The sequence below is a fragment of the Coptis chinensis genome, chromosome 6 (assembly GCF_015680905.1).
Source record: "Coptis chinensis isolate HL-2020 chromosome 6, ASM1568090v1, whole genome shotgun sequence".
Taxonomy (NCBI): domain Eukaryota; kingdom Viridiplantae; phylum Streptophyta; class Magnoliopsida; order Ranunculales; family Ranunculaceae; genus Coptis; species Coptis chinensis.
In genome coordinates, this window is record NC_141461.1 from 35,161,561 (window position 1) to 35,185,352 (window position 23,792).

A 23,792-nucleotide genomic window follows, 5' to 3' on the forward strand; every position below is an offset into this window, starting at 1 on the left:
ATTTATGTATATAGATACTACAATTGAAAATAAATCATATTATAATAATCACAATTAGATATCTAGTCAAGGTACGGTAGCCTTGAAATCCTGACTCCATATAGTTGTATCTGGGTATCCTGACTCCATAGTTAAATCTAGATATGTAGTGTGTTTTCTATTAACTTGCAAAAAGTTATCAACATTTTGTGTTATGAATAATACAGATAGTAATCAAATATATGTACCTTTGTTTCTTGCAGATGAGATGAAGAGATGAAAATCGATGAAGAGATGAAAATCGAGTACCTGTGTTTGAAGAAGATAAAAGCAATTGTTTTCTTGCCTAAACTCTATTGTATGTTATTCTCTCATTACTTAGGTTGTATTTATAGTTATTCATATACTAATTCCAATATGACTTGGATTCCTTTCTAAATATTGTGGTTTCTAAATAACTTGTACTTGTTTTATTAGTAATTTTCTGAGTAGATCTCTATTTATATAGGCTGGAATTTGATGATATTAGAAGTTATGATGTGTCTTGAATTTGGAAATAGTTATTTTAGAAATATGTTTGTATTGGAATTCCTTTTTTATTTTAATAAGTTATTTTTTTTCAATATGATTTTGTTTAGTAGTCAAAAATATTAGATACGAATGTGGACTTTATCCAAGAAGCTTTTGGTGCACATGCGTGAATTGCTTTGTTTTAAAAAGAAACGAAGACTTTTAAGTGTTGCCATAAATGTCAAAAATATTAGATATGGATGTACTGTGGGCTTTCCTTTCTTGTATCCAAGAAGGTAGCTTTTGGTGCACATGCGTGAAGTGCTTGGTTTTAAAAAGAAACTAAGACTTTTAAGTGTTGTCATAAATTTTAAATTTATGTTTTAGTAAAATTCATTCAAGAGAAGCCCCTCTTCAATGGCTTATGTAAGAAGATGTCAAACTTAAAATTTTAATACAGATGAATTGTTTTCTATTATACATCTATAAACTCATCACCAAATTTGAATGAAAAGGATTTCATCATTTGTATTTTAGTGTCCTCACAGCCTTATAATACAACTATACTATCTATGTGCATATTAAAATTGTTATATGGTATAACATCAATTAATTAGTGGTGTGAGGGAATGAAAAGTAGCTATCAATATATTATAAGATTCATTGAAATATTTATATTGAAACTACTCTAAAAGTTGTAATGCAAGTGAGTATCAATATTTCAAGTAAATCTACCAATTAAAGAACATAGACATCAATTAAATATCCACTAACAATAAAAGCAAATTCTTGTATTTCTAAATTCTACTATTTGTTTTCCCATTCCCTCTTCATAATGACCTTTAAATATTCAATCTCTTCCTTCAGACTTCGAATTTATTTTTGCTGAAATTGTATGCACTGATTGGTAAGCATGTCGTTCTGTTCAGCAATTTGAAGTTTTTCGTAATTTTCTTCTAGTTCTTCATAGTTGTAGTCTACCACTTCGAACAATTTGGTACGATGTAGAAAATCAATAGCTTTTTTAGAGGCTGAATTTTATGATTCTTCTTTTGTAGTTGTCGATGTTCAATCGAATTGGTGTGTTCTCCACCCTTCAACGTTAATTGATATTGTACATCTGTACTTATTTTCTCCCAATTTTCCGTTGTGAATTTCTGGGTCGTCGACCTTGAGTTTTTCGGTGTAGTACATCAACATCTCTTTGTATTGTACATGGATTCGTTTTGGATATCGTATTGGCTGCATCAAGTTAGATTGTTTTATGTATAGTTAGTAACACACTTAAACAACACAATTTAACAATAAAAATTTAACTGTGGATTTATTTACCTCTTTCTTGAATCTGTTGAGTGTTGAGAGTTGAGTATTGTTCTTTATTCTCCTTTATCTTAAGTTCGGTATTGTTGAAAAGCTGACTTATTTTTTCTGAAGTGGTCCTACCGCAACGTGCTTCAATTCTTCCAACCTACATTGTTAAAAATTAGTGATATATACCTTATATGAAAAATGACATTAAATAAAAAACTTGCCTCTATTCATTGTTTGATATTCATGGATTTCTCGAGGAATTCAATTCTTTCTTGTTGTTCTTTAATGAACTTTTGCTTGTTTTCAACTCCGGAAAGTTGTAGTCAACAACTTCAAAAAGTTATACTTTTCGTGTAAATTCGATTGCCTGTCTTGCTGCAGTGTTTTCAGACTCTTCGAGGGATTTAGGTGGTACTCTTCTAATATTTACGACACCCACTACATCATTGATTATTTGGACGCTTGCATTGTACATTCCGTTCTTAAAATAATTTTCGTAAATAGGTGGATCCAAATTTAGTTATATCATTATTTCTTTCAGCATAGGTTTGAATGACACTTCAATCCCTCTTGAATACTGTCCTTCCCTCATCTCCATAGTGATCATTTTCTGTTTTTTTATTAGATAACCAAGAAAAAGTTTTATGTTAGCAATTGAATATTCAAGTAAATTAAATAACAAAGTGTAGTAATAAAATTGTACCTTTTCTGCTTCTTGTAGATCCATATTGACCATCCAATAAAATTTGACAATTCACACCTACATACACAAATCATAAGTTCAAAAAAGTTGAATGAAAGCTTCATAATCATCACTCTATACATTATGCATGTAATCAATAACCAATGTAAACTTATTCTTTAGATACAACATATATGTGAAACCCAATAAATTTGTCTGTTGAATAGAAATAGATCGTATGAAATTATTCGCAAAGAGAGGAAGGGGGCTGATTCCTCAAAAGGACTTCAAGTGGTCGGGTCCTTATAGAGGAAGGGATTGCTTGCCTTAGCTTCTAGAGCTCTATTCTCGTACTCCCCTCACAGTAGGAAAGAGTGGTCTAGTCCGTTCTGTACACCTCCCGCAGTCGGAAAGAGTGTTCTATATTCAAACTTCGTTCAAGTCGAGTATACAATCCCTCCTGCTGTACAGATCTTTTACTCCGTCCCATGATAGGTCTCTTTTTTGCTCTCATTCCTTGAATCTCTTGTGGCATACAACAACCTAACTCTCTTCAGCTCAGCCATATATATTATACCTATAGCTAGTAGGGAGGTCGGTCTTCCTCCACTTTTAACCCAGTAGAGGTCTATGTAGATAGGAGGAAGGAATCCAAGCTATCCAACTCTTAAGACTGCCCATGGAATTCCTTACACAACACCAAAACAGGATATTAGTAACGCTCTAGTTTTTTGCTTAGTAATGGTTTTAAAGTGTAACTAGGTTCCTAACATTTTATAAGCGTTACAATTATACATAAAGTGTTACGTTAATTTTGCCGGATTTGAGAATTAATTTGTTACGTTATTAAATTGTTTGTTTGGACCAGAAAGCGTAAATAAATTGTGAATGTTAAATATAATATTAAAATAATAGTTATTTTGTATAATCGCGTATATGTTACTTTAGTTATTTTGTTAGGAAACTAGCTTTAGTGTTCCGTGTTGGAATGTAGATGGAGAGCAGCAACAGGATACCTAGTAGTTAATGAAAGGTAAGATCCTTGTGTGGTTTTCTTTCGTTTCATATGTGACAATTGTATGCGGAAGTTGGAATATTCATGAGTTTTGTTTTGGAAGATGGGTTCTTACATGTGAGTAGTGTGAATGTATGGTGTATATATATTCGAAGTGTGGTATCGCTGGTTGGAGCTAATAGAGGTGTATAACACTGATATAAGTAGAAGTGATGTATATGTTGTTTTCATTTGAATTTTGGTATATAAATAACACTGATATAAGTGGAAGTGATGTATATGTTATTTTCATTTTAATTTTGGTATAACATTTATAGTGTCTTTTTGATCCGAGGATTAGTTATTTGACTTAACTGACATTGGTCGAGATGGTTAAGTAGCTGGTTCTACGAATCTATATATATTTGAGTAGTTGGATTTACGACCGAGGTATGAGGTTTTAATATATGTTATGAAAGTATATTATTTGATTTTCAGGTTATGACATGATTTATGTTTATGAAATGTTGAAAATACAGAGGAGATTCTGCCGAAATTTTTATGTCTTTCGTCAAGGTGTCTGACAAGGTTATAGGGTTTTGGGGCATTACATAAACTTTCAATACTATGCTTCTATTGTCTACTACCATACTCTATTTTCTGAATTCTATAGTTTGAGTATAAGGAGCTACAACTTAAGAATAAGATACAAGTATATATCTATACATATTTGTTTTCTACTGCCTGACTATTTTTTATCTATTTCTATTGGTGTATATGATGAAAAAGACTTTTCTGATGATACCATCCTAAAGTCATCCCTTGATGCTTGCAACTATTGAAGGTGGGAGTTCTGTACAAATGACGTGAGAGCTTGAGTTTAGGGACAAGTCCCATTGATTTGGAAAACAATATATATTTCATTCATGGCAAGTCCTATTTATGAAAAGACATTTTGGTGAAGTTATTTTAATAAAATTTTATATGATTGGATGTACTTGTGAGATTTCTTGTTTATGTTATGGACGATTGTAGAATACCCAGTAAGTGGGGACATCTTTATGCAGGTTAGTAGTCTTTCAAAAAAGGGTGGTTTTGTGGAAAATTATTTTTTTTAAATATGAAATAGTTTTGTAACGGTGGAAAACCGTAACTAAGCTTTGTAATAAGTAACACTTACTAAGCAACAAAACCGTTACCAAAACGTTACAAATTATATAAATCAATTACACAAAAAAACGTTACTAACTTTCTAAAACCGTTACTGCTGTTGGAAAAGAGTAACACAAAAAAGTGTTACTAATTTTATAAAACCGTTACTGTTGTTAGAAAAGCGTAATGGTCAAAAAGCGTTACTAATTCTATAAAAGTGTTACTATTGTTAGAAAAGAGTAACACAATTAAGCAAATAAAACCGTTAGCAAATATTTTTAGTCACAGAAAAAACCTTTACAATAAATAATTATGTAATGATTTTAAACAGTTACGACTATTAATAATGAATTAGAAACGCCAAAATTGTGACGCAACAAAACCGTTACAAATATTTTTAGTAACGGTTTCTGACCGTTAGGAATGTCCTATTTTGGTATAGTGTTAACAGCCAGCTCCCACCGATAGGGAAACAGTGGTATACAGGTCCTTTCCCACAGCCAAGGTCCCTTACGATGGATTTGTATGTCAATCCTAAAATAGCATTAGACATTGTGATTCTTACCACCAAGTCTTGATCGATTTTACTAATAAGGGGAAGTTGAATTGATTTATGTATTGGTTGGTGAGGTTAATGAGAATATCGAATTAATTGGATTGTTGGGGTTTATTTGGTTATGATTATTACATACCTAGTAAACTTGTAATCCAAGCTGGCCATTCCTGTCCTGTCTAGGATAGATTTGTATGTCAATGCCCAAAAAACATTAGACTGTGATTCTTACCACCAAGTCTGGAATGTTCTAATAAATAGTTGATTTTGAAAGGACAAAGTTTATTGCAATCTTATTATAGATAAACAATTTATGATGTTATAATTGAAAATAGTATAAGTTGTGGTAATAAATTTTATTATAATAAGATGTTAATGATGTTGTATGTATGTAAGTATATAATGAAGTATACGTTGACGCACCTGTAAGTTGAAAGCTAATGAAAGAAAATTGTTTGATGAATAGAAGAAGAACGTACCAAATCCTTTGTTTCTTCAAGATTTTCTGAATGTTTCTAGAGTGGATCTTTATTTATATAGGCCGGAATTTGATGATATTAGAAGTTCTAATTTGTCTTGAATTTGGTAGCATTTATTTTAGAAATCTGTTTGTATTGGAATATAATTCCTTTTTATTTTTGGAAGTTACTGCTTTTTCAATATGAGTTTATGTAGGAGTCAAAAATATTATATACATAGGAGGTCTTTCCTTTCTTGTAGCTTTGGGTGCACATGCTTGAACTGATTTTTCTGGATGTAATAGAATTTTGAAGTATTTATTTTAGAAATCTGTTTGTATTGGAATTCCTTTTTATTTTTGGAAGTTATTGCTTTTTCAATATGAGTTTATTTAGGAGTCAAAAATATTATATACGTAGGAGTCAATAGCTTTGGGTGCACATGCTTGAAATAATTTTTACATTATAAGTATTGTAATAAAGAGACATTAAATATATTGCCTTAAATAAAATATGTTTTTACCACGTTTTGCATGTGTCAAATGTCAAAATTGGAGAGATTTTATTCTTGATCTCTCATAATGTGAAAAAACTAATGAATTATTAGTGATTCAAATAAAGTCCTAAGAACGTGTGTCGAACTTAGTATATTTGTAGTAGTTAATTATCATGTGGAATTAGATAATTCTTTTGATGGATAGAAATATGTTCAAAGAAATTTTCAATAGACTAAGCTTATTTGAGAAAATAATATGGTCCATAACAACAATATGAGAAATGCGCGCTTCAGCAATATGAAGAATAAGTATATTATTACATTATAATCTCACTGAATTTGCAATGTATTGGTTTAAATGAAATATCAAATTATAAATTAATTTGAAATTAATTAATTTGAAATTCCAGAAAATTCCATTTGAGTATTCCTTGTGCAAAGTATTTTTGTTACGTGTTCATCTTCATGTTGCTCATTTGTCTCGTTCATTTGGATTGTGGTAACAAACCCATCCTCATGCACAGTAGAGCGATGTGAAATTTGATGCTTTATATTCATATTCCTATTCGTAGAATACTGGGCTTCAAAATCTTCCTGTAATTTCGAGAAGGAAAATTTAATATGGATTCAAGTTTGAATGTAATGCGAGTGTAGTTTAATATGTTTTGAGTGAGAGTAGTACCTTTTCGGTGTGTTCGATCGTGTTTCTCGCTCCATTGTCTTGGAAATATCGGAGATTGAAAAAGACTGGTACTCTCTTATGCTAAATGGACTTAATTTAACTTTAAAAATGAATGTCTTGTTGAGATTCTTTTCTAGTTTCTTTTGAACAGCTTCTTGGAGTATTAATTAATTATATTAGTGTAAATATATTAGTTTATAAGATGTAAGTTTACTGAAAACAATTCATTTGCTTGCCTACGAAGATATATCTAACAACTTTTCAATCGGTTGTTCTGTAAGGAAATCAGCATGTTTCCCAAAAGCAACGAAAGTGGTTTCCCCAGTTTCATCTTCAAAGTCTATTTCCAACTTGTATCTGTTTATTCGAGTTAAAAATCAGTATGTACTTGATAAAATTTTTGGTTGTCAAGTCTAAATTTAAAATCAGTTTACATTTCTTTTGGATTTTTGTACGCGAGATGACAAAATTCGCAATACGAACTTGAGTCTGTCTTAACTTGTTTTCTCGGACATTGTGGGCATGTTGAGTAGTGCCATAGTTTTCCGTTCACAAATTTTACTGTTGCTTTTCAAGTATGAAATGTGCCCTGTTTTGAAAATAAAGTTGTAATTAATATATAGAATAGAATGATTTTTTTTTTCATAATAGGAATGTAGTTACCCTGTTGATGTATATCTTGGCCAGAATTTTTAGTTGTTATGTCGTTTTGTTTTCATTTTGTAATGTGTCCATTGCATTGATTTTCTTGAAGTGAGGTTCTTCAATTTGGACTTGTATGCTTCGTATTCCTGACCTGAAAGATAAGTAGAAAATAAGTATGTGTGTAGTACTAATGATGTAGACATTATAGTTGTGATAACGTTACCTATTTCTTAATTCTTCGACGTATTTCATATCCAAGTTCAAATATATCCTTGTTGCTGACGTCGGGGATAGTTTGAACACGTCCCTTTTATTAACTGTAATCATATTGACTGTAAATGTGAGTCAAATATAAAAGTAGATAGCTAATTATGTCCATTTAATAAAGAATACCTTTAAAATTTTTGACAAACATCGAGAATAAGATGATGACGACATCTTCTTTTCCAGACATGTTGCTTAATATATGTTTTGAGAGATCATCCCATAAAGCTGTTGTTAGTTATGTTCCCCCGTTGAATAAGTATAATTATTTTAAGTAATGAGATATTTTCTAGTACATAAAGGAAATAATGTATGTATAAATATTTACCTCTCGTTTACGATTGTAATTTCAATGTACTTTCTGGAACCTTGTGGGCTGATTCCTTTCAGAAATTTAATAACATCTATTTTGTTGGATTTGTCAGTTTAAAATAATGTATGTAAAGATATATAAGAACCCTTTTAAATTCTAATTTAGCCTTCATACCTATAGTATAAGTCACCTTTCCATGTCTGCTTGGAATATGTTCTAGATCAGTGAATGTGAATTTGTTTTTTGAGAACAGGCCATCATCATCATTAGTTGTTGCACTTACAAATGTGTCGTCTTTGCATTTGATTGTGAGATTGTTGTCTATTTAACAGTCTGTTCTGTATGTGCTTGCAATAGTAAACTTTTCAAATACGAATATATCCCATTCTTTTAGTTTATCTTTAAATTGGTCTATATTGTATGTGGGTATGGAAGCTTTCATTTGATTTTCCTACAATTGAAAATACTTTATTAATAAAAGTAATAGTAATATAATTGAAAGCTTATTGATATTATTTTACCTTTTCGTCAATTATTAACATTTCCAAACCATATATGGTTTCTGGACTCCTCTTGTTTCTAGCTATCCACATCCTCGTAATTCTTGCTTTTACCTTGCAGTGGAATTTTGTGTCTTTTACTTCATCAAATGTTTTGTATCCTTTTATCGCCATCCTGATATGATTTTGAAAAAAACACAAATTGCACTATTATAATAGAATACGGTGATTCTATTAGATCTAACTTCATCATATTTGTTAGATCTGTAAGCATGCAAGTTTTATCGAGTAACTTAATTTTGTGAGATGTAGGCTTGTCTTAGCTTTTGCAATGGGAGGTGGTCTAGTTTCAGATCTTTTCCTACCAGAAACTATCCTCGGAAGAATCAGGTGAAGTCTATGTTTGTTTGAATGTCAGTTCATTGGGTAATTATTTTTGTGCTAATTTCTTTTAATTGGGTGAAAACTACAAATAAGCTCTTAATATGAGTGAGTGTACTTTGGCATAGTTTGTGGTCATCATATGTGTATAATTTAAGTAGGCTATGGCTGTCAATCAATTGGTTTGGTCCTCAATTACAAACCAACACATTGTGACTTGTTTTCTATATAGTAGCAAAATTTTCCTAATGTTATTTTTTTCTTTAACTCTTTTCTTCTCAAAAAGTTCTTATCACAATTAGATATCTAGTGAAGGTACGGTAGCCTTGAAATCTTGACTCCATATAGTTGTATCTAGGTATCCAGACTCCATAGTTAAATCTAGATATGTAGTGTGTTTTCTATTAACTTGCAAAAAATTATCAACATTGTGTGTGTGTGTTATGAATAATGCAGATAGTAATAAAATATATGTACCTTTGTTTCTTGCAGATGAGATGAAGAGATGAAAATTGAGTACCTGAGTTTGAAGAAGATGAAAGCAATTGTTTTCTTGCCGAAACTCTACTGTATGTTATTCTCTCGTTACTTAGGTTATATTTATAGTTATTCATATACTAATTCCAATCTGACTTGGATTCCTTTCTAAATATTGTGGTTTCTAAATAATTTGTACTTGTTTTATTAGTAAGTTTCCTATTGGATTCCAGTTTTATTAAAATTCCGTGATGAGTAAACTTTTGTTTTCTTAAAATCCAGAGAACTATGTTTCGTTTCTTATAATAGTAATATTCTATTATATTGAAACCTGGATTTAATCACCTACTCTATATCCTATGGCTGAGTATTTATAGTCATTTTAGAACATATACGTGGATTATGTGAACGTTCGACACAATGAATTGAATGAAATGTGTATGTTGAGTGTTCGTGCATATGTACCTTAATTTTGTGTCACTTAGAACCTTTTTTCCTGGATTACCATACTAAAATAATCTCTTACAATTTGTAGAGTTTTAGAACTTATATTTTTCCTGGATTGGCAAGATTGATTATATACAAAAGAAAAATATATAAAATTAAAAAAAAAAATCATTGAGTTTATATATGGAATAAAAAAGTACACCAAATAAGCATTATCTAACTAAATTCGTGGTAAATCATTTAGTACTTCTATATACACAATGTTTTGTGTATATCCTTCAGGCTCGTTTCCTGCTCTAATTATTAGGAACTTTAGCCCTTGTCGCGATGTTGTGCGTGATGCAGCAATGTACAACTAGCCATGAGTGCACTGGCCTTGGCAAGTAAACCCCAACATCATTGAAAGTATGCCCCTGACTTTTGTATATCGTCATCACATAGCAAACTTTAATAGGGAATTGTTTTCTCCTAAATTCAAATGGCAACTTGGTGTCACTTGGTTCCAATATTATTCATGGGATTATTACCTTGTCGCCTATGTTGGTCCCTATTATAATATCAACTTCTATGACCTTTTTTCCCAACTGTGTCACAATTAGCCTCGTTCTATTGCACAAACCTGCACTTTGGTTTATGTTCCGCATAAGTAGAATCGGAACACCTTTCTTTAGCTCGAGGTCGTGGCTTGGTAATCCCGAGAATTGCAAGGTGTTCAAGAACTCAACGGGGTACAGAACATCCTGGCTTTATGATTTACCTGCTATTGGGCTTAGTGAGTTTGTACTCAAGTAGTGATGAACTTCTCCAGGGAGGATTGAAGACATTATGTAAGAATTATCTCATAAATGTCTTCATTTTTCGGAGCCAAAATACTCCTCTCTTTCAGATAGTGTATTTGATTTTCAAGAACATCGTCGTACTTGTTGGAAAAATCTGGATAGATTGTTGATACTATTTGTTGGATTGAATCATCAGAAGGTGGTATGAGGAGATCATCTAGAATTCTTACCCACGATGGTTCGGCTTCGTCGTTTATCGATATTGCTGGCAGTTTACCATCTCCAAGGTCTAACACCCACTTATTGAAATCTCCTGCACTTTCTGAATCAATTGCGTCATTCATCACCCTCATATTCTTTGCTAGCTGAAAAACTTTACAGTCCCTCCATAGGTGCGACCTGCTTATTGAAACATCTCAATATTTTCCCTTCTTCCTTTTCGAACGACCGGCAGTATTTGTTTGAAATCTCCTCCTAGTAGGAATGTTTTTCCTCCAAATTTAGTGCTTTCTGAGTTAGGCACAATTTCTTTCATGATGTCTTTCAAAGTGCGGTCAATTACTTCAAAGTTGTGCCTATGATTCATAGGTGCCTTGTCCCATATAATGAGATCAACTTTCTGGATTAGTCTTGCCAGGTCTGTATTAGGTGGGATGTCGTAAGTTGAGTTTTCAGCAATTGGAATTGGAATTTTGAATCTTGAGTGTGATGATCTCCCACCTGGAAGAAGGAGTGAGGCTATTCCTGAATAAGCAACTACTAAGACAATATTTCCTTCTAAGAGCAACTTAGATATGATTATCTTGTAGAGATATGTCTTCCCAGTTCCTCCGCTTCCATAAACGAAGAATACACCGCCAGCTTTTGAGTCAACGACACTTGTGACTGCTTGGAACACTTTGTATTGTTCTTTGTTAAGGCGCTTGTGCATATTTAAGTAGTTCTCATATATGCAAGTCTTCTCAGTCGTAGTCCATTTCCTCGTCAACCATTCTATTCCTAGACGTGAGTTGTGTATCCATGTCTGGATAGATTCTTTTAAACTGGCGATAGTTCTCAATGTTTTCTGTCTACGTATCAAGATTTTTTCAATCTCACATAAGGTGAAATTCTTGATCTGGCTTTTTGTGAGTGTGGCAGTTTCGTCATTTTTCAAATGCCTATACCTAAATAGAATGTCTTCTCCTAGGTTGTCCCAGTGGTCTTCCCACAATTTCAAAGGATCTGTCACCTCACATAGCAATAACAGTGTCACAAATAGTTCTCTTAATGATCTAGCTTTAGCCCAGTCGCTTGCCTCTTTAAGTGCATCATGCCATTCGTTGTCATCTTTGAGTAGACCAAGTGCCATACACGCACTTTTATAGTCTAGGTGTAGCACACCATTGATCCTTCAAATGTCTTCATAGTTTTGAGGTCCTTTGACAATGTTAAGAAGCATCCGTAGATAGTATCTTTTGCCTGATGTAGGGTGTGCATAGTATACACGACCAATCTTTCTCTTCCCTCTCTTTTCTCTTCGAGACCATATCCTTTTGGTTTTCTGCCATGTCCATTTTGTTGGGAATTCAACATATGTGAGCTCTCTTGCATCAGCATGCAGTGCGTTTGTCTTCAACCATTATGTGAACTGTGTTTTTTTTTTAACTTTCGCATTCAATGATTTCTTCCGGATATTGTTGTCATTGTAATAGACCATCTGTTCATCTACGAATAATAATGAGAGAAATAATGTAAGATATATAAATAACAATGTGTTGATTTAACTATTAAATGACTACAATGATTTTATGTTACCTTCAAGATGGAATGGCAACCGTTCGACACTCAGATCCTTGTACTGTGTATCGAATTTCAAAATCCTCCAAGTTGCCTCCAAAGCAGATATATATCGATCGTCCAAGTACTTTTTTATTTCGTTAACTTCTTCAATGACCTTTTTTCCAGTCAATTTGTCTATGGCGACATTTTCCACGATGAGAAATGTTGCTCGGTCTTTTCCTTTATTGATGTATTTGAAGAGATACTTAATTGACCGTGTTCTGTTGCAATGTTCCACGTTGATATGTGCTTCGTACTTGACAACCAAGTCTCTATTGTGTGGAACTACCCATCTGTTGTCTAAGGGTGTGTAATTTTGTGGAAAGGAAAGGAAAGGAAATAAATAGATAGGGACTTACTACTAATACACCCATGACCCAACAATACAATTATTCCTTTCCATAGCTTTTTGCAAACAAACATGATTATTCTTTTCCCCAGTTTTTACTTCCCTTTCCCCAGTTTACCAAACACATACCATTTAAAATTATTTCCTTTCCATTCCATTCCATAGTGGACCACCTATTTTATTTCCTTTCCTTTCCATGAGTTAAAATTTAACAAACACACCCTAATTCTGCTTCCCCCACAATTAATTTCCTGCCATTGTTTCTCCTTCTATAGACTGTGTACTTGTTTTGGTCAATGACTGTTTCACTGCAATATTTTTTCGGATAGTGTCGTGAACATTTATTTTTAACCATACACGTGCAAGACAGGTTATCTAGAGCTGAATGAATTTCTGGCCATTTCGGATTGCAAGTGAAGGTGACAAAAAGGTCGGGAGGGCATGCCCATCTACAGATAGCTATCGCATCCTGGTAGTTTTGGACCATGCATCGTGGTCCTCCTGTGAAAGATGATGGTAGGACTAACCGTTTACCAGTCGAAGCCGCATTTGTATCACCCGCAACTACAATGTCAACCAATCCTTTGTACAGGTCAAATCTTATTTTGTCTTCATTTTGTCTCACCCAATTCAATCTGTTCTCTTTGGTAGCTGCATAACCATCAACCAAGAATTGTAGCATCAGTCTTCTTCCACAAACAATAGTGTGTCCTTCATTTGCCCTCTGTTGTATCCTATAAGTGATTTGGACAAATCCTTTGAATATTTAATTCCATCGTCTAGAACTTGTCAATCAACAAAAATCTCAAAAACTGCAAAATAATCAATAAAATATTATTAGAATAGTGGTAAGTGAGGTATCAATCCACATCTTGAAGTGAATAAATGGGGGAGAAAAGATTTCATAAACCAATAGCTAACTTGGTGATTAATATTAAAAAAATTATTGAGCCGTTGAGGATTTCTAATTTTTTATCTAAACTAAAATTAAAAGTAACTTGTAAGAAAATAATAACTAACTAAAGCAATTAATTTTCAAAGATCAATTTATCAAAACCCTTGGTAGAAAGCTACTAACTCACCAACAATTCTTGTATTTCATTTTTATACCTCTTGTTAAATTTTTTTTGAAACTTCACTAAATCTTAAACGTTAGTTCTAGAATTAGTGGAAAATATAAGTTTAAGAACATAATAAAACATCTCAATATTAAATTCAATCCTCTATTCTCTTTGACTCCAAATGAGGAATTTTTAGGCATTTAATGTCCACAATAAGAAGTACAAAAAATCCCAAAAATCCCTTAATAACTAATAAAGTTGAGTCTAAAAGATTTTTAACAAAAAGAATAAACTAACAATGGAAAATACCCCGTATTTTTTACGGTGATAGAAACCATGCACATTTAACCTTATTGCAAAAATCAATTAAAAAGAGCTATCATTGGATTTCTTCAAAAACACATATAGTGGAGATTCTAACAAAAATGACAAAAACAAAATAACAAGAATTTCATGGAGATCTTTCACTTTCCACCATGGGGGTGGAAGCTTAGCCCTCCATGCTATTAATTAATATGAAAGAATAATTAAAGACGAGATAGAGTGAACATTGAAACTGCCTTTATTGCTTTGATGTTGATCTTTGGAAAATTACACACTCAAGAGCACTCTTCCTCACTAATTAAATGAACTAAAACTACAAAGCAAAATTTCTACTACTTGGATACTAGAATGGAGATAGAATGGATGTTGAATGGGTGCCACCTCAATGCCAATTCTTTTATCTATTTATAGCTTCCACAAAGAAGATCTTGGTGCATATAATTTCTTCACACAAAATGGAAATAATCTTTGGGATATGGGAAGAAAATATAAGATAAAAGAATTTAGGAAATGGAATATATAAGAGATATTATCAAGGCATGGTGAGGGAAGGAAATATAAATTGGTAATTAAATAAAGGATAAAATGGAATGATATGGTTTTAAATTAGAAATGGAGTGATTGGCAAGAATACGAAGGATATGGGGGAATATATATGGTGGCAAAAATATAAGTTATTAAGGAATGATTTGATATGATAAAATCAAGGGAATAAATGATTAATGGAAATGGGGATATTTAATGGGGTGAAAAATGGTAAGGATATACAGTGGTAGTTGTGATTATCTTTTTTGATTTTCTTCCATAATTATCAATTCTCTAACATTTTCTTCCATTCTTGATAACACAATTTATTCCATGAGCTCTCACTTACTGATTTTTTAAATGATCCTCTTTGGCTCATGGGTTTGGGCTTTGATTGGGCTTTGACCAACATTTTTATTTCCTACAAAAAAATATTAAACCAAATTAATAAAACATATTTTGCATGAGACTTTTCCAAAGACATGCACATATATATAAATAATTCTTTATGACCAAAAAATGTGCATAATGCCATGGAATAAAGCAAATGTATGGTTTTACGTTAAAAATACGCAATTACTAAGCATAAATGATATTATAAAGTGCCTATAAAACTATATATAAAATATATAATTTTAGGCACTTATCAATAAGCATAGTACTCTCTCATGCTCACATGTTTCCTTTTCTTCACATTTGAACCCTTTCTATAAGGAATGCCCAACATGTATCCATCTTCTGCATACGGAAAAAGTAAATGATACTACATCGCCATGAAACTTGGAAACAATTCATTTATTCTCTTAAGACCGTGACCTATTATGTCTACAACAGCATCCCGGGGTCCCACAGATACTTCTCCATTCCCAGGAATAAGTCCAGCAATCTCTGATGTAGAAGGCAAGTTATACTGTCTTCCATCAGTCTGTCTTGTTCCAATAAGTTTAATACTAACATTGGCCAACTCAGACTCTTTAAACCTATCCCTTGCCATTCTGTAAACCTTTGTGAGGTTATTTTCATCATTAAACATTTTCATTAGTCCTTCAACCACATCTGGATCTAATCTTTCATCATCCTCCTCATTTTCTTTATATGGTATTTTTTTTATCAAGTGCCTTTATTATATTTGAAACTTCATTTGCGGAGTCATACATGTACAACTGTGCAAATTTTGGTTGTTGCCCTTCAGATCTTAGAATAGTTCCGATCCTGTGGTAATTTTGACCACTTATCTTGAACACATATGGACCCTTTCCATCGTTCACGGAGTGATCAACTACACCACCCATTGATGTGAGTGCGAAAATGGAGTTGTAAGCCCTGATGTTTTTTGCAAAGTTCAAGGATCTCAAACCACCCTTAAAATCCAAAAGACGACATAGGAAATTAGGCGGCTCTTTCAAAAGTGGTAGTTAAACTTTACCTTTTTGACAACATATTGAAAACTTTGGATTTGATGTTCTTCTCGTTTTGTCTACCCTTTCCTCGTACCAGACCATGGCTCTACAAAAAAGAACACACACATGTTGGACCTCCAAAATGCCATGGCTTTTCTACTCATCCTACATATAACACAATATCATTGTTAATATATGTTGAATAAAATATAACACAAAAATATATGTTGAATAAAATATAACACAAAAATATAAGTAATAGATCTTACTTGGATGGGAATCATCGACTTGATCGGTAATTAATGATTCATTGAACTGTCCACTAATCGATTCACTATCAGAATCTTCCCCACTCATCTGGGAATGGTAATCATTGTCCTCAGTCGCCTTTCTCATGCATTTAGATACATCTAATATAGGTTCTTTTTTGTGTTTGGAATCTCTAATAATTGTTCACAGGTTACGTAAAAGTTAATAAATTAATAGCGTTATAAACAAATAAATTACAGGTTAAATTAATAAACAAATAGAATACACTTATAATAGTGTTATAGACGATACATAATTCTTTGTAGACGATGTTTGCAGCTACTAAGTTTGTGTAGTACTGATTATAGAGGTTGCAAGTTCTGAACTGATCCAGAAGCTTCTTTTGTTGATTAAGATGCTTATTTTGTTAATTGTAGTCTCTAATCTCATTCAAAATTGTCCTTCTTCCATATCTATTTACTATAGCTTGTTCTTTATTGGCAGTAGGTATTGTTTTCGACAGTGTTATTCTTTTTCTTTTTGTACTTGGTGAAACCATGGTACCTGTCAATGCATTGTGTATAAAAGAGCTCAAGAGCCATTATGAAATTATCAATTGATGCATTGATCTTATGATAATGAATAACGAATTTTTTTGCAGGGCATAAGAGCAGCATAATAAGGAAAGATGGCATGGTGGCTTGGTGGAATGATGAGTGCAACGAAGACAATGGTATTGAAAGGAGACCGCCCTCCTGTAGACCCTATTACCAAAGAGAAGTTTATTGTTAATCATTGCAAAACATGCCCCTCATGTGGTCATCTGGTCCAGTGTGAAGAAAAGGTCGTAATCATGTTAATCATCTTCTTGTTGGTGTTACAACTTATATAATAATAAAAATAAAGGGGAAGGCTGACCAAGGGATTCTTGAGTACTTAGAGGGAAGAATCTGTTATGTTACTAAGCCTATGTTTCCGATCAAAAAACGAATTCAAACAAAAGCTCACAGCCATACAAAGAAAAGTAGAGCCCCGAGATCAAAAAATGAATTCAAGCAAAAGCTCATAGCCATACAAAGAAGAATATAGCCCCGAGATAGTTAAATAGGAATTAGGGGCACTACCAACGAAAAGACTAAGCGCTATTAGCTGGAACTCTAAGGTAATAAGAGATTTTTAAGCTATGAAAGGAGGGACATGGAAGAGTGGATTCGTATAGCTGTGAAACTTCAGCCATCCTCCAGATCCAGTACAAACTAAGATACACGCACGAATACGATCATAGAAAACTTACAACAGAGAAGAGAAGAAGATTATTTACCTGTGAAGATGATACACCACACCACACAACTTGATTAAAGATTAGGTAGAGTTTTTATGCTACTATTTGAGTTTTGGTTCTAAAAGGAAAGAAGATTCCTGTCTGAAGTTGGATTCTAAAAGAAAAAGAGTTTTTGTTTCAAGTTAACTATTAAATTGATGACCTGGAATTTTAATAGAGCTCAAAAAATACCCCTTGTGGGAGCTTTAATATTAAGATATAGATGTAAAATAACAAGAAAACGTATGAGGGCCAAGTGAGGGCTTAATGAGGGTCGGGCTCATGCTTCAAAACCTAGGCCCTAGCCCGCCCCTCAAATTTGTGAGGGCCAACTTTTGAGGGCTTGAACATTGTCGGGGCGGGTTCTTCAAAAGCCCAAAAAAAAAGTGTGAGGAGGAGGAAGCCAGTGGCAGCACAAACATACCCATAAAAAAAAAAAAAAAAAAAAAAAAAATGTAGCACACCTAACAACAAAGAAAACCTAAATGGTTCATTTATCTCTGAAATAATGACCTGCTAGCGAAGATATATCCCAAAGAGATTATCAATGGTTCTATTCTATGTACGGTTGGATATTTAATTGGTTGGATATTTAATTTTTTTGGAAGTAAAGAAAAGAAAGGAGTAGCATGAGGTGTGTAAGTGCGTTTGGAAATTAAAATTAACTAGATTGATGCATGCATGTGCGTTTTGCTTAAACCAAAGAAGGGTAATATCGTCAATCTATTAAAAGAATAGGGGTAAAATAGTCAAAATGAAAACCAAATCATGTAAGACAAAAAAATTATCAAGAGATTTAGAGATACATTAAAAATTAATATTTTACCATTGCGGGACTGTAGATGAGGGTAGCGATTTTTAAAAGAGCATGTCTTCAGTGCGCAGGATGTATGGGTACGCAGGACTATGAGGGCATAGATCTAATACCTTGTGGAGCAATACACCCTCAACCCCTGTGTGTGAGTGGCTCAGATTCTTTCTCACTTTCTCTCTCCTGCGCACCATAGATTTACCCTTTGTAAAATAGTTTAGATGTAGACGATGGAGTGATGCTTAGACTTTTGACTTTTGAGGTATCCTGTTTTTTGTTTTTATTTTATTAAAAATGTGTCCCTTTTATCCTTTAGCTGGGTGGACAGCTTAGGCTATTTGTTAGCAACCAAAATGTCAAAGCCCAAATAGGCCTATAAACCCAACATGATGCTTGAGCAGTTGAGTTTCGGAGTTGTCAGTTCAGTTTTGGACTATAACTATTTAAGGTCGGGACGTCGGGTTGTCAGTTCATTTTTGGAGTTAAAAGTAAGGGTCGGGTTCAGCTACCTTTCGGATACTAAAACCCTGCCGAACCCTAACCTATTAATCCTACTAGTTGATGCCCGTGTCAGACGGCACTCATGACACATTGAACCACCACCAGTAATGGCAAATACAATCTAATTTTACCATCAAGAGATCCAACGTAACCACAATTGAACCACCACCAGTAATGGAAAAACACTGAAAGTTCGTCCCTCTAGAAAACTAATGTCCTTGAGTCTAATTCAAGACGAATGTACTCTCACTTGTGAGATTCTGAATCATATCTTTTCGATCACGCTTATCCCACCTACAAATCCTATTATCATCCAAACCCAAGAATATCGATGCCGAAGGGTCCAACTGAGACCCCTTACTATTGTTAGTTATATCACTCATTGTAATATCAGTCCCCTTTTTCTCAAACTTCCATTCCAAAACTATCCTCCTCATTTCAATATCAAGCTGATGAAGCCCAGTCGAATGAGAACTAACCTCACTCGTAGTCGAGTACATATGCAGCATATTAATCTCGGCCCTCATAAGAAGAGCTTTTTTCGGTGTTGAAACCGAATGGCCAAAATGTGAACCAAATCTAGAACTCCCATTATCAAACTTCACATAAACACCCTTCCCTTGAATCCCATCACTAAAATTCTTCACAACCTCAACACCAGAACCACCAACCAAAAAACTGTTCTCCAAGCACCCAATGCCAAACTCTGTATTCCTCCTCCTTGTGCTGCCTCCTCAAACTCCTCCATCAAATTCTGAGTAGCCTCGCCGACCCACCCCCATCTTCTACACCCTCCCAAATAAAAAATCATCCACCGCCTCCCCTTTTGCCAACCTTATAAAGTCCTTCCCATAAACCTTAACCTTATTAGCCTTATTAGCTACAACCTCTTAAACATTCTCAAACAAATAGTCCTGAAACTTTGTAACAAAGCTTGTATACCAGGATGTGTTTTTTTGTTTGAGGGCAAAATTTTATATTTCTAGTGAGTGAAAAAAAGGAGTGCCCAAAAAAAACGAAATTGATGCTGGGCTCTAACTCGAACCTACGACTTGGTGTGAGAAAAGCCTGTAAAAACGAAGTGGGATTCGTTCCCGTTAATGTCATATTCCAACAATTAAATTCGAATCCTTATCTCAAGGATGATCAGCCCCACAGCAGTTGTTAGATTGTGATAGAAATGATACGGACCATCTTTTATTATAATTTTGTCATGTAGTGGAAAAAAACACCCTATTTTATTAAATAGATTATATGTCGGATAGGTTTTGGGTTCGGGTTTTATTGGGTGTGGATTGGTTTTTCATGTTGGGTTTCGGAGCCAAATGAACACCCCCTAGTTGTATACTTGTATGAAGCAAAAATAGAGTCCCTACATTTCTAATGGATGCTTTAAGAGCATCTTTAAGAGTGATACTTTCCTAGCATCAAACATCAAATTTTCAACAATTTGGTATTTTTTCATCTTCAGGAGAGTCACATGTTGATGAAAACACCAAAAAAACACCAAATCGCCCAAAATTTGGTTCCAGCTTTGGTGCTGTATCAAATCTCTCACGCGGTTTTTATAACACCGCATGGACTTGGGCTTCTAAGTGGGCTTCAATCACGCGATTTTGCGAAAACCGCGCGAGAGATTGGAAAAGAAAATAAAAAACAAAGTTGATGTGTGATACATCGCGCGGTTTTTGGAAAACCGCGTGGGCTTGGGCATGTCAGATGGGCTTTAGTGTCGCGGTTTTGGGAAAACTGCGTGAGCTATATGACTATCTAAAACCGCGTCATTTGATGTCGAAAATTTGATGTTGCTCTTAAAGATGATTGGTGTTTTTCTGATTTGGTGTTTTTCTGGTTCAAAAATTTAGTGTTTTTTTGGTTTCACTCCTAAAGATGTTCTAAATTGATTATTTTATCTAGTATATCAGTATATCAACTACTTTAAATAAAATAAATATGGGATGGAAAAAAAAATAAGGAAAAAGTAAGAGATTATTTTAAATACAGAAGGGTGTGTTGGATCTCTTTAACTGGCCGACATCAAAAGATTAAATATGGTGATATTAAGTAGTTCTAAAGCCTGCAGCTTAAGCTGATTACTTTCTACGTTTGTTGTCGTACCAGTGGACTGTATGCAAACGGTGCCCCCTCCAGCTCCCTTAATTTTCTACTTTCTTAGTTTTAGAACAAATACAAATGAAAATAAGCCACATACATTGTTTGCTACTCAAAAGTCAAAAGATAAATAATTTCAGGCCGGGATCCTAAAACTATCTTTTTCTAACTGGACTCACTGATGAAAACACATGCATTCTAATTGACCATCGACGACATGAATTATTACATCCCAATTTAGCAGTGTCCAAATCCAAGTTTCCACTACTATTTACTCTACTCTAAAGTAAACACTATCGAAGTAGGAGGATGATTGATGTTTCTATTATTGCAGACCTCAACATGTACTAAAATCGAATTCTCAAGTACATGATATACCTTTCTTATCTTCTGTTATTATGTTAAGTCTATATGCTCAAATAGATGCCCAGATCTTTTATTGATAGTATATTATCTGCCATTCTTCTCATTTGACTTCTGTTTAGATTTCATAGAACTTGGGAGGAAGTCGTGGGAGAACAAGTACTTCTAGTGGAGTCTTCTTTACATTAACCATGCCTGCACTTCCAGTCATATCCACAAGCATGTTCGATTGAGTTGTTAACTCGAATTGATGCAACAGACGAGCCAGACTTAAGTGTGCCATTTGAAGTGCAAGCGAGATGCCTGGGCATATACGCCTACCTGACCCAAAGGGAATGAGCTCATAATTTTGACCCCTAACATCAACATTTTTATCGCTTGTTAGGAATCTCTCGGGGAGAAAATCTGACGGCTCAGACCATACAGACGGGTCTCGTTGAATCTTCCAAAGGTTCACTATTAAGAGGGATCCAGCTGGGACATGATAGCCAGCTACGGTACAATCTTCTATAGCCACGCGTCCGCCAGAGAGCGGCCCTGCTGGATACATGCGCATCGTTTCCTTGATTATGGCTTGGAGGTATGGGAGGTTCTTAAGATCTGATTCTTGAACCTGTCTATCCTTACCAATGCAGATGTCCAACTCATCTTGTGCTTTCTTTAGTGCATGTTGATTATTTAGAAGCAAAGAGACTGCCCATGTTAGAGTGACGGATGTCGTGTCACTCCCAGCTGACATTAGAGTCTGCGAAGGCAATATTTATACATGAAATGAAGACCAGAAAATGTATAATCATTTTATGGCAAGGCCAAATTAACATATATCTGTTCTTACCAAGCAAGTGGCTTTGTTGATGGTATCAGCATCAAAGTCTGAGATCTTTTCAACTTCAAGAATAGACATCATCATGTCAATGAAGTCTTGCTCCCCTGTGGCCTCCGCAGAGTTTTTCTTCCTTCGATGCTCTTCCAACCATCCTTGCAGAATATTATCAAGTTGTTTCGCTGTGTTTTTCATCTGCTTTCTGGATCCTTGCAAGTCCAACCATCCTAGATAAGGAACTGCATCCTCAACAACAAAACTGCCCAGTAGCCTCATGAAATCTGTCATGGCATTTCGCCATCGCCTTGGCTCGCTCTCACTAGAAGCAGAATTTGTACCATAGTATCGTTTGCCTGCAATCATCCTTAATACCAAATTCAGAGTCAAGTTTCCAAACCATTCTTGCATATCTACCAAAACCGGACGATCGGCCTTATTTTGCGTTGCCCACTGATGATGTAGTTCTTTGAGAGAAGTGCTCACTTCCAAGTCTTTAACATGTTTTAGCGACTCCAGCCGGTTATTTGAGAGGACATCAAGCATGACAAGTTTGCGCAGTCGACGCCAATAAGGTCCGTAAGGGGCGAGCCCAAACATGGCATAATTGTATCCCATGAGCCGTCCAGCTAATGAACTAGGACGAGAAGCGAAGGCCAGATCGTTGGTAGTGAAACATTCCTTTGCTACCTCCCAGTTGCTTATCACTACAGCTCGACGAACACCCATCCGTAGCATGAAAATTGGCCCAAGCTTTTTGGCGATGGATTCTAATGTTATGTGGGGCAAGTCAGGCCCAAGTAACAAATGCAGGTGACCAATGATAGGCCATGCTCCAGCAGGTTCAGGTGCATGCTTCTTTTTGGAATTTTTGCTAATGGAAGTAAACCTACGCCTCCACAACAAAAAATAGAGGGTTGTTACTGAAGCAAAGAAAATTAGAACCATTGGTGAAGATAGGAATTGTTGAATTGAATCCATTATCTTCTTATGGTATTTTACCTGCAGAGTTGAGCGAGCAAATATGTGATTACTTATAGGCTTTCAAAACTATACTTCCTCCAATCAAAAATATTTCTATATTAAGAAGGTCAGGACAATACGTGATCTTCGTTGCGATTGCTATGTAGGCTCATTTTTTAATGGTTGAGGATTTGAGGCCCCTATTCTGCATAAACAACATATTAAACGTTTGTCTTGCTACATAAAATAGGGGAAAATGTACTTAAATATAATTCTTGTGTTGTTACCCAACCAATTATTTCTCTCCTCCTTACAATACAAAATTGAAATCGATCTGTATTACTATTGTATAACGATATCTGTCCCATCTTTGGAGATTTTGTCAACCCACCACATGTGTCTCATGTGACCCGGGCTCCCATGAGCCTACTGGAGTTAGTAGGTAATGGTGAAATGAATCCATGGTTCTTTTAGCTTATGAATCTTGGGAGTGTGCAAAGATCTAGAATATATAAACATCTTGCTAAGAGAGAATGGCTGTGAAAAGTC

At 34.3% G+C, this 23,792-nt stretch overlaps 2 protein-coding genes across 2 annotated transcripts; both read right to left on the reverse strand.

Annotated features, from left to right (window-relative positions):
- Positions 1 to 11,026: 11,026 nt before the first annotated feature.
- On the reverse strand, positions 11,027 to 11,974 carry LOC147492723 (uncharacterized). Its single transcript, XM_086567607.1, has one exon. The coding sequence runs from the start codon at positions 11,972 to 11,974 to the stop codon at positions 11,027 to 11,029; it is 948 nt and encodes a 315-aa protein (XP_086423733.1).
- A 9,302-nt stretch (positions 11,975 to 21,276) lies between these two features.
- On the reverse strand, positions 21,277 to 23,355 carry LOC147492724 (cytochrome P450 CYP82D47-like). The gene is made up of 2 exons (XM_086566942.1): positions 22,296 to 23,355; positions 21,277 to 22,205 (listed from the first exon to the last, which is right to left on the reverse strand). Exons 1-2 carry the CDS (start codon positions 23,259 to 23,261, stop codon positions 21,579 to 21,581), a joined length of 1,593 nt encoding a protein of 530 aa, XP_086423068.1. The 5' UTR covers positions 23,262 to 23,355; the 3' UTR covers positions 21,277 to 21,578.
- Between the last annotated feature and the right edge of the window lie 437 nt (positions 23,356 to 23,792).

Excerpts from the sequence above, each read along its gene's own strand:
- LOC147492723 (XM_086567607.1), bottom strand. The coding sequence starts at position 11,974 with ATGGCACTTGGTCTACTCAAAGATGACAACGAATGGCATGATGCACTT.
- LOC147492724 (XM_086566942.1), bottom strand. The coding sequence starts at position 23,261 with ATGGATTCAATTCAACAATTCCTATCTTCACCAATGGTTCTAATTTTC. Across the intron at positions 22,206-22,295 it reads TCAACAAAGCCACTTGCTTG|ACTCTAATGTCAGCTGGGAG; the intron begins GTAAGAACAGAT and ends TTGCCTTCGCAG.